Source organism: Humulus lupulus, chromosome 2, assembly GCF_963169125.1.
Source record: "Humulus lupulus chromosome 2, drHumLupu1.1, whole genome shotgun sequence".
NCBI lineage: Eukaryota > Viridiplantae > Streptophyta > Magnoliopsida > Rosales > Cannabaceae > Humulus > Humulus lupulus.
This window is the reverse complement of record NC_084794.1, coordinates 6,695,781-6,707,422: the sequence shown is the minus strand read 5'-3', so window position 1 is coordinate 6,707,422 and position 11,642 is coordinate 6,695,781. Positions and strand designations below refer to the sequence as shown.

Here is an 11,642-nt window from a genome sequence, read left to right as displayed (position 1 = left end):
AATTCATAATTAATTAATTGCCCATAATTATCGCATAATTATTTTATTGCCTTGGAAAATTAATTCTTTTGCAATTAAATCATTTTCTCTATAAATATTTATTTTGACATTCTTACCCTTGACAATGTAAGACAGAGGTGATCTATAGACCATGCAGCTCCAATAAACCAGATTATTAATTAAACTCTTTAATGTAGTAATCTTATATATTAATTCTATCATTACTCCACTATTTTGCACTCTAAGTATTTATAGAAATATATTTACAGAATTTTCTCTTATAGCCCATTGATATAATCAATAAATTTAGTTTTGTTTTCTATTTATTGGTTCGTTAATTAAAGCTAGTCAAGATTATTGTTCTACTCTTCTAATTACCTCTTCTAATAACTATTCAGTTTCATAATTAATCTTTTAAGGGAACAAATATTCCATTCGTTAGGAAAGTATAAATTCCATTATTGTAAATCATATTCTCATTCATGATATTGAATCTCCTAAAAAAAAGTCATTAATTTTATTATACTAAGAAACCTTAACAAATGAATCAAAATATACAATAAATACAAAGAAGAGTTCATAAATACTCAAGATTTAGACTGATTTACAAATGATTATCTATTATGATAAGAATTAAATCTTTATGTCGAACATTAAGTTTATAAAAATAATTAATTAATTTATTATATATGTTTTTAATTCTCTCGTACTAATACAAGATCATATTCTCGTGAATAAATATAATATTATAATAAATAATATAATATAATCTAATAACCATTAAAATCAAATACTTTAATTTTTTTTTAAAACGACAACGAAACGACAACTAAACTAATATTTTATATGCTGTGTTTGTGAGGGTTCTCTTACTGGTTTTGGATGCTGCACTTCACTGAGTGAACTGAGCGGGAAAAGAAATAGAAAATAAAAATGGCGGGAAAAGAGGAAGGCGACAGGTGTTCCGGTGCAACAGCGGCGGCGACAGTGACGGCGGAAGAGGTGTGCTGGCGAAAAGAAGTTGACGATAACCTAAAGAGGCTCCATTCCCTCCACTTCAGCGCCGAAATGGCTCTCCAGAAGCGCGACTTCTCTTCGGCTCAAATCCTGGGGCTCCGCCTCCTCGGCTTCCTTAACTCTCATTCTCACTCCGAACTCGACCACGCCTTCGTCCGCCCCATTCGACGCGAAACTGTCTCTAACATTGATTCCGCTCGCCGTTTCCTCATTTCCGATTCTGATCGGTATGCCTTTCTCTGGAATGTGATTGTTTCTTTGAATTTGGGATTGAAGCTCTAAAGTCTATTAGTTCTTGCTTTTATTCTTTGTTTAGATCGATATGAATTTTGAGCTAAAGAATTCAAGAATTTTGCTTTGTTATTAATAGCTTTAGGTCTGAGTCTTTTGAAATTTATGTGTTGCTCATGTAATCAGCAATTTCATTGTGTATAGTATACGTTTACTAATTCGTAATGAAACGAGGGACACATCCAGAATTTTTTACCTAAATGCGTAAAGAAACTCATTAATTTCATTCCTGCCTTTATGGATACAATGTAGCATTAAAGCTCCAGTAATACTAAAAGTAGTCAAAACTTAACACAATTCTACTTGTGGTAGGGTTGCAATTGATTTTGTAGAAATAGCTTACTTTGTTGCGCTTCCTTTTGGGTATGAAAAAAATGTTTTCAAAACTACATTTTTTTTGTGTGTGTTTTTGTGTGTGCTGTAATAGTTTTCTATGCCTCCAGAAAAGCATTTGAGCTAGCAAAGAAAGCTCCATCACGTGTTTTTGGCTCAAGAGGAGATATTGACACTGAGAAGATTAAGCAGTCAAAGTACTTCCGAGCTCTTATTCAGCAGTCTAATGGAATTACTCTAAATGAACTGGTATTATTTTCCAAATGCCACACAATTTTTATATGCTGTAGCTTATGGACTTTTTTTTATTTTATTATTATTCCTTTTCATTTTGATTTTTAATTTCCTCGTTTAAAATGATAAGACATGCTAACCGATTAATCTTCTCTATTTAAGGGAGATCAATTGGGGAAGCTGGACAAGTCGAGTAGCAAGACCTTCAATTCTAAGAATCAAGCGAAGCGGATAGCATTGAGAAGCAATTTTTTAAGGGAAGATAGCAGCATATCCCAAAATCACACAACTTCTAGAAGTAACAACTATGAAGAATGCAGTATTGTAGAAAAGCCCATGTCATTCCATAATCAGACTAAAAGTCAAAACTCCTTGTTTTTTCATAACGTAGAGGAAGAAAGAGCCTCTGGAAATATCTTGGGTGCGAAACGGGTGCATATGGATATCCGTAGCCCTACTCTGAAGTCCCCCTTGAGCTCTGAAGAGAACAATGAAGTTTCGGCCAATGGATTTGTTACTGCAAGAGCAAAATTGGTACGCATTGCATTTCTGTTAACAGTTTTTCTCTATTGTATGTTTGAACCTTGTCAAACCTGGGTAGTTTTTCTTAGTTATCTTATCCATTCTTCTTATTTTTGGTAACGTCCTAACTGGTTTAAGTTTGACTAACATTGACACCCAATGGAAGAATTCTATCAATCTTAGTTGAGGTAGAAGCATCTTTGAATTTTATATGCTTCTCATTTCATTAGGTATAAAACAAGTACTTTGAATTGGATAATTCTTATTTTGTTTTCCATGAAACTTCAGTTTACTTTTTGTATCAATATATGTCATCTGATCTTGAACCAATTCTACTTTTATGTTTTCTAAATAGGAAATGGATGCAAGACAAAAAAGAGGGTTATCTGGATCGCCGAATGCTACCGTATCCCCACAGAGTGATAACAATGGCCCAAGGGGTTATGGTGGAAGATCGTATGGGTTTTCACGCCGTGGTATTCGTGGTAATTTTGTTCCCCCTATTAAATCCAATGGTGGCAACTCTGGGAATATAACTTCACGAATTGGTGGAAAGAGCGACGATACAGCAGATGATTCTACAAAGAGATGGTAAGTGGTTTGTCAATTATTATAAACACACATGACACACATTGAGTGGGATCAAAGCTCTAGAAAGCCAACAGTTTGATACTTAAAGTACTGTTGAAAATTTATATCTTTTTAATTTCCCTCTCCAGCAGATTTTATACTTTCAACCACATTAGTCTGTCTACTCAAAATTTACTACTATAACTTTTCACATCCCTTTACTGCTTTATGCAGTGGTTTTAAGATCAAATTTTACCAAACTATTTCTTACCAATTTATACGCAATGCATGTTATGGAAACCTTGTATTTGAATTTTGAATTTTGAATATACAATGTCCTTGGTCCTGAATAAATTTGTGCTCTTTTTTATCGTGTAGAAAGGTCGGCTTTTGTTTTGTTCTGGTACATGCATTTACTTTGTTATAATGCTATGTTCTACACCACCTATTTTGTTGTCCTAATGATATATTAGTGATGGTATATACTGATATGCTTAATATGACGATTCAGTTTGGAATTGCTATGTGGTCCTGATGGTGAGCTTCCAGAAAAATTAAGGAATTTGGAGCCTCGTCTTATTGAACATGTTAGCAATGAGATCATGGACAAGGATCCCAATGTTCGGTGGGAGGACATTGGTAATATACCATGTTCCAAATTTTCTTTTAAATCACACGTTTTCCTATGTGGTGCAGTAGCAGTGAAGCTGCCTCATTAACGCGGTTAATTGACAATGTTTGCAGCTGGTCTAGAGCATGCCAAAAAATGCGTGACGGAGATGGTGATATGGCCTCTATTACGTCCTGATATATTTAAAGGTTGTCGTTCTCCTGGAAAAGGCCTTCTTCTCTTTGGCCCACCAGTAAGTGTCCTTTTAAGTAGGAGTGGCAGATGCGCTTGCAAATGTTTGTGTTTGGCTTTGCCCAATGATTTGTACACTTGTTTGTGTTCTAGGGAACAGGCAAAACAATGATTGGAAAAGCCATAGCCGGAGAAGCGAAAGCTACCTTTTTCTATATATCTGCTAGTTCACTGACGAGCAAGTGGGTATGTGTCTTTTAATTTTGGCTTTAGAGAACAAGATTTTTCATTAATTATTATTATTATCTATCTTTATGAATAGTTTGGAACTGATTGGAAACTTTTAAACATAACTTGAGTTAATTCAAATACCGTTATTGCTGTACTTTGGATTTATGATTTATCCTTATTTTCTTGCATTTTATCTACGTCATTCAGAAAGTGATCGTTCAAACCCCTGTAACTAATGGTACATAGAAAACATACTATTTCAATAGCTCTAGTGATGAATTTTTTGTAGATTGGCGAGGGTGAAAAGCTAGTGCGAGCCCTCTTTGGAGTTGCCAGTTGTCGTCAGCCAGCTGTGATTTTTGTTGATGAAATTGATTCACTTCTCTCTCAGGTAAGGTATGTTCTTGATTTTATATTACTTCCAAGATATATTAGTTGCTCATTTGCGCTCAGTGTAGTCCCCTTGGACAATTCTCTTTTTGAATACAAAACATAGAAGTTAATCTCAAGCAAACATCGTACATTACTGTACTTAGTTTTATGAAATGACTACTTCAGAATTCACTAATCACTGATTCTTCGCCACTTCTTGTTTTTGCATACTATGTCTGATATGAGTTTTCTGGTTGCAGCGTAAGTCAGAAGGTGAACATGAATCGAGTAGGAGACTGAAAACACAGTTTCTCATTGAAATGGAAGGCTTTGACAGTGGCAGTGAACAAATTCTACTCATAGGTATTGTTAAACGACTCAACTCGGCAGTAGTTCTGATACATGTGTCTTTTGAATTCTATGGCTCAAATTAACTCCATCTTTTTCCCGGTCTTTTTGGTATTATGCACTGTAAATTTGCTAATAGATTCATCCTTCAGGAGCAACGAATCGGCCCCAGGAACTTGATGAAGCAGCACGGAGGCGACTTACGAAAAGGCTATATATTCCTTTACCTTCTTCAGGTGAAATTCCGAAGTTTGAATTCAAATTTACTGATAATGTTTAAGTACTTGGAATTTGTGGCTAACGAGCTGTTACTGAGAATGAAGAAGCAAGAGCATGGATCATTCAAAATCTACTAAAGAAGGATGGATTATTCAAACTTGAAAAGGGAGATATTGACACCATATGCGAATTAACAGAAGGTAACTAATCCATACATCCTAGAGCCGAATTCATAATCTTCTCCCCTACTTTTTCATAATGAAATACTCAGTCTTGATTCTGTCCAAAATTTCTTGCTTGGCACTGCATTTCAGGGTATTCAGGATCAGACATGAAAAACTTGGTAAAGGATGCCTCTATGGGTCCACTGAGAGAGGCTTTAAAACAAGGCATAGAAATTACAAAGCTGAAAAAGGAGGATATGAGGCCAGTAACACTTAAGGTAAATCAGTAGAAAAATACAAAACAAAACTTACTAGTTTCACAACTTTGTAAAGCATAAAAGTTTGGAACTTATTTGGTTGCTATTACAGGACTTTGAGCAAGCATTGCAAGAAGTGAGGCCTTCCGTTTCCTTGAATGAACTTGGTACCTATGAGAAGTGGAACAACCAATTTGGAAGCTTGTACCTCTAATGCAATAAAGAGTCACAGACAGACTCAATAGAATAGAACGTGAAAAAGAAAAAAGAAAAAATATTGTAATAAGATATTATAGATTCACATGTTCCCTCTCTTCATTTAAAAAAGAAAGAAAGGAGTTTTTTCCTTAAAAAAAAAACACCTTAAAGTGGCCTACTATTAGGCTCGTTGCCCTTCAAATAATGATGGCAGTTGCAAAAAAATTGATTGATCCACCAACTGCCTGTGAAATTAGATTCGGAAGCTGTGGTCCTCTCTTTAATAATAATATGATTATGGTCTATAAAGAAAGGAGGTGAATTCTCGTGCTTCTTACCATCCCAACAAATATTATTAACAAACAATATATTATATCTGCTTAAAATAAGATAAAAAGAAAGAACATGTGAAACAATCGTTCCCAACACGCATGTGCAATAGTACTCTGACCAGGATTTAGAGCAAGCCTTACGAAGTATTGTGTGCCTTACATGGTTTGTGTTGTTTGATTTGAGATTCATTAGCTTTGATAATCAAGATCTGGGAAAAAAGAAAGAAAAAAGAAGCTATATATGTATACATTTTAGCTGTATGATTGGTCGTACACAATGGTTTCTTCTCAGCTGTAGATTATACAAAAAACAGGCATGTGGCCGTCCAACAAGTTTTTTTAATCAAAAGAAAAAAAACCATTGACCTTACTATTTTAATGATTTGCTTGGTTTTTTTTAGTCATTCTCTCTTGCTAACCGAAACCTTGAAGCCTCCGGCCATGTGGGCTGTCAGTAGCGGCACAAAAACCGGTCTGCTTGAACCGAGCACCGGTCTGATCTGGAATCGTCTGAGAATGGAAGCCATCACATATTTCATCTGAATGAATGCCATTTCCTTACCAAGACAAACCCTTGGACCAGCATGAAAGACTGGAAACTTAAAAGGGGATACCTTCTTTAAAGACCCACCTGTCTCTTTCTCCGGTTCAAGAAACCACCGGTCTGGTTTAAACTCCAACCGGTCTTTTCCCCACAAAGCTTCCATTCTCCCCATCCCGTAGGTGAAATAAGTCACTCTATCACCTTCCCGGACATGAGTTTTGTCTGGCAACAAGTCATCGGCTATGGCATGCTTTGAGTCCCAAGGCACTGGCGGATAAAGCCTCATGGACTCGCAAATACATGCCTTCAACATCTTCAACTTCTTCAACGATCGATAATCTAACTTTGTTTCTTTATCAGAAATTTTGATCTCTTTCACCACTTGTTTCTCGGCATCAGGATGGCATGAAAGTGACCAGAATAGCCATGTCATTGCAGCCGAAGTTGTGTCCCTCCCGGCCATGATGAAGTTTATCACCATGTCCCTAATCACCTCCTCATCATGGCCAGCCATGATTAGCCGAGTCAGAAGATCTTCATCACCGGAAGACTGATCTTCATCATCATCATCATCTCCATCGTCGATTTTTCTCTTCCTTTGATGGATTATTTCCATGACAAAGTCATGAACTTCCTCAACCGCAGCCTTCAACCTTCTCTCCGAACCAACACCAAGCCATCTCTTGATCTTCCAAACAATAAACAAAGGCGCCGCACCACGCCGCGCGCATATCTCCGACGCTGCGTCGAAAGCTCTCGCCAGAGGTGACACCGGCGCAGAAGGGTCCAAGCTGCACCTGTCAATCCCGAGTGAAACTTTGCATATCACGTTGAACGCAAAACGTCTCAGCAAATCTTGTAAGTCCACTGATTTGGCTTCCTCAGCCAAAGAATCAAACAACGGCAATAAACGATTCTCAACCTCTTCCTCCAACGTGTTCATGACAAACTCTTGTAAAGACTTGGTGCTAAACTCATGGCTGGCGAGCTTTCTTTGAGTCCTCCATAGCTCTCCATCCACATTGAATATGCCATAGCCAAGAAAATCTCCAAGGATTTCAGTAAAGGGTCTTCCTTTTGGGAAGTTGTTGAAGTTGGCTTTCAGCATATACTCAACGTTTTCCGGGTTGGCCGTCACTATGGTCCGCCGCGCGCCAAGCCTGTGCACCACGATGGTGTTGGTTGGTGACACTGCTAAGAGTTCTGTGTACCAGTCAAGTAAGCGGGTCTGATTCTTGTAGAATGAAAGCAAGCAACCGATTATCGGATAGCTCGTCGGACCACCACCGCAAACGCCACCGCCATGGCCGGTGAGTACTCGCCGGAGCTGACACAGTATTAGGTGTGTCAAGTAGAATAAGACTGATACCAAAACAAACGGCAGTGGCTGAAGTAAAAGAGACATGAATAACATTACGCTCATATTGACATGAACAAAAAAAAAAGTTTATGGACTTTTTAAAATTTAAACCAAACAACTTGGATTGATGTTGGCGTTTTATGCTTTGGTTTTGGACACTAGACAATAGTATTTATTTTATCAAGTTTCTTCAAGAGGGGTTCTAATAAAATTTAATTTTTAAAGAGGCCATATTTGTAATAATAGTTTCATAAATGATAGATTGCTTAGATTTGTACCTATATGCATTTATATATTTTTGAACAGGGCTTTGTTTATTTAAACAAAGTCTGCAGTTGTTGTTGTACACAAGTCGGTGCATTATATTCCAAATTTCCAATCATGGAAGAACATGCTATGCTACTACTATATACACACCAATATATATTTATATGAATATATATGCCCCATCAATATATTTAGATTTATTTTTTTCAAAAAAAAAGAAAAGAAAATGGGTAAAGAATACTTCAGAGAACAAAAAGAATGGTTAACAGATCCCTGGTTTTTTCTTTTTTTACTTTTGACTAATTAAGATCTCGTTAAAGTTATATTTTTTCACTATTTTTAGGTGCAAATTTGATCTGATTAAAAGGAATGATACCTTTGACTTATTACCAAGCTGACCAGATTTAGCTTATTTTTGTACAGATTGAAGTCATCCGTTAAATTAGTACACATGAGCATCTCATTCTTTGTTTTTTTTCTTTCTCTTTTTGTCGAGAATAGATATTTTTTTTATCAAAAAATAAATTTATAAAGACTAAAAACCAGCAAAAAGTTTGGTGATCACATCGGGGATCAACTCCCAAAAGTTTAGAATGCCAAAAGCTGTCTCTGTTAGCCTAATAAACCAAAGAGTTAGCAGCAGAGTTGAGATGTCTATTGTAACGCCTTGGTTAGTCAAGACCGTTACATTGTACATTTTAAATAGTGATCAACTCACTAAACGAGTCATTAGGTCATAAACGTGCATCTAAATGTGATGAATGATCCAGGGTTAAAAATTTCGGTTAAAGGGAATGTATATTTCATTAAAACATTAAACCGTACATGAGATCCCATAATAAATGTTTACAAATTTAATTACAGTTCCAAAATGGTCATTACAACTCAAAAGCTACAACCTGCCGACCTAAGTGGCAAAAATAGGCTTTAACCCTAGTTCCTCTGAGAAACCTTGGCCGTGATGGTCAAGCGGCCGCATATGTACACATCGCTACCTAAGCTCTCCAACTCATGGTTGGTCAAACTTTTCTTTCTCTTTACCTGCACCACATAGCACCCGTGGTACTTGTGTGACCCATGGGTGGTCAAACTTGGATGACATATGAATGAATGGGAGTGCGGCACGCACTTGTGTGACCCTACGGTCACTTATTGGTACAATGTATGTGCTTGGTTTCAATTAACGACCCAACTCCAGGGACCGCTACAGTGCACATTGCAAACAGTGCTAAACTCGCTAATCGAGTCGTTTGGCCATAAACGTGTAACTAAGTATGATTAGCGGTTTAGGGATTAAAATTTTTGGTTAAGATATAACGTTTCACTAGAACGTTTACTGTATACGTTGGGATCCCAAAAATATAATTTCAGAGTCTATTACAAGAGAATATTTACAACAGGCTGTTCTAAGCGGCAAAACAGGGTTTAACCCTAGTCCCTCTTTCAAACCTCGCCCAAGCATTGGTCGAGCAGCTACATATGTACACGTCATCACCTAAGCTCTCCAACTCAAGGATGGTCCAGCTTCCTTTTGCCTTTACCTGTACCACAAAGCACCTGTGAGCCGAAGCCCAGCAAAAAAACTCATATGCTCATAAACAGTCATATCATGATATCAAATCATATCTGGCATGCCTAGCAAACACATCTTTATTCAAGCATGCAAATGAATTCAAATCAATGCTGGGGTATCCAGGATAAGAAATCCTGCCCTTCTGATTGGAGGACTATCAAGTCAATCCTAATCAGATGAGTGTCTCAACACTTGAGGTTCTGGTAAACCATGCTGAGTGACCAACAAGCAAGTCACTAGGGGCTCAGTGCCCATAGCCGTGTAACGACACCGTTACTTGGGCTTTCCTGCAATGGTTCTTATCAGATGAGTGACTAACAAGCACGTCACTGTGGGGCCGGTGCCCATAGCCTTGTAACCTAATAGTCATGGGGCTCGCTGGCCCTGGCTCTAAATGGCTAGCCCTTGGCTAGACGAGCGCTTTTTAATATTCATCGACCTTGAGGTCGGTCTGGCATTAATGCTCATTTGAGTCATTCAATGCAGAAAGTCGATTAGATCTAATCTTTGTTGGCTTGCGTTGAACACGCTAAGGCCGTCCTGACTAATGAGTCAGCGCAATGTGACCAGTGCCCAGTACCACTGCCGAACCTGACTAATGAGTCACAGCTTCATAGTTGATACCAACACCTCTGCCAATTCTGACTAATGAGTCAGTACCATGCACAAGTAAGCATTGCTACCAAACATATATCATATGTCATACATCCATAGATGAGGCGTTCAGCATGCTTACTTAACAGTTGCTAGCATAATAATGATCATGCATAAACACAGAGACTCAAGCTCTGACCAATCTCATATTCATCATTCATGGCATGCCCTAATCACATGTTTCTCGTGCATCATATGCATCACACTTAATCATCCAGCATGCCTCAATAGTAATCATATGCAAATGAGCAAGATTGCTAAGCATTCATTATACTATCAATGTTTACATTTAAACATCCAACATGCATCAATAATAGCCATGCATGTCACACATGGGGTGCAGTTTTCTTACCTTTGGTCCAAGCACAGGTTGCCAACAAATGAGCCACAAGCACGATCCTGATCCCAAGCCTCTAGTGATAACCTAGTCACAACCACAAATGGTGATCCAAATGAGTTCAAGTTCTAAAACCAATCCTTGAACTAAAACTTAGCCTCCAAGACATCAGTCCTCACTAATCCGGGTAGTAGGAATGATCCCGAGGCCTAAAACCATGTTCCCGGGGTCAAAACACGCAAACGGGCTCGAAAGCTTACATGAGCTGCGGCCCTGGAACCTTGAGCCGCGGCCCCCAGCCCACTCTGAAGCAAGGGCCGCGGCACCCAGCAGGAACAAACCCTGCCACCAGCTTCATCGAGCTAGGGCCGCGGCCCAACTTCGGGGCAGCCATTTTTCTTCGTTTTTAACCTTTTAAAACCTCCCAAAAACATGTCTAAACATTCCCAATCATCAAATCAAAGTTCCCAAACTTCCCAATGGTCCAAAACCACCAAAACCTGAAGCTCAAACGAACTAAAAACTCAACGATTCACAAAATCCAATTCAAGCTTAAAAACTCTTAAAAACTTAAAACTTAAACTTGAATTACCTCCGATTGAGTTGTTTTCAACTAAATCCTCCGGCTAATAAGCTTCTAATCTTCCTTAGGATTGCTATGCCACGATCCTCACTTGAATCCGAGTCCTAGAACTCAAGATACCCTCGAAAATGCGATCGGGAGACGAAAAGGGAACTTTTTGGGAGAGAGAACATACAGAATGTTCTTTTTATTTCTTAAAAGGTTACTTCAAGCTTAAGTAGCTTCCAATAAAACCTAATGCTCGGGGTCCCGAAAACATCCCCGGGGACATTATAGTCAAAACTTCCAGAATTTCCTCCTGATCTTACTAACTCCCAATTTATCACCAAATATTAATTCCCATTACCTAATAACCCGGTAATGCTCTAAATACCCCTTGACTTACTCCAAGTCAAGCTTAAATCTCGTTGTGACTTTCCCACTAGCTTATCTCC

General features: G+C 38.0%; 2 protein-coding genes across 2 annotated transcripts; one reads left to right on the top strand and one right to left on the bottom strand.

Annotated features, from left to right (window-relative positions):
• Positions 1-881: 881 nt before the first annotated feature.
• Positions 882-5,834, top strand: LOC133817081 (ATPase family AAA domain-containing protein FIGL1). Its single transcript, XM_062249470.1, has 13 exons — positions 882-1,244; positions 1,752-1,890; positions 2,038-2,409; positions 2,753-2,988; positions 3,479-3,606; positions 3,712-3,830; positions 3,923-4,015; positions 4,290-4,391; positions 4,633-4,735; positions 4,873-4,956; positions 5,044-5,139; positions 5,254-5,381; positions 5,473-5,834. Exons 1-13 carry the CDS (start codon positions 934-936, stop codon positions 5,572-5,574), a joined length of 2,013 nt encoding a protein of 670 aa, XP_062105454.1. The 5' UTR covers positions 882-933; the 3' UTR covers positions 5,575-5,834.
• Positions 5,835-6,117: 283 nt separating this feature from the next.
• On the bottom strand, positions 6,118-8,145 carry LOC133817082 (cytochrome P450 94B3). The gene has a single exon (XM_062249471.1). It carries the CDS (start codon positions 7,855-7,857, stop codon positions 6,292-6,294), a length of 1,566 nt encoding a protein of 521 aa, XP_062105455.1. The 5' UTR covers positions 7,858-8,145; the 3' UTR covers positions 6,118-6,291.
• Positions 8,146-11,642: the final 3,497 nt, after the last annotated feature.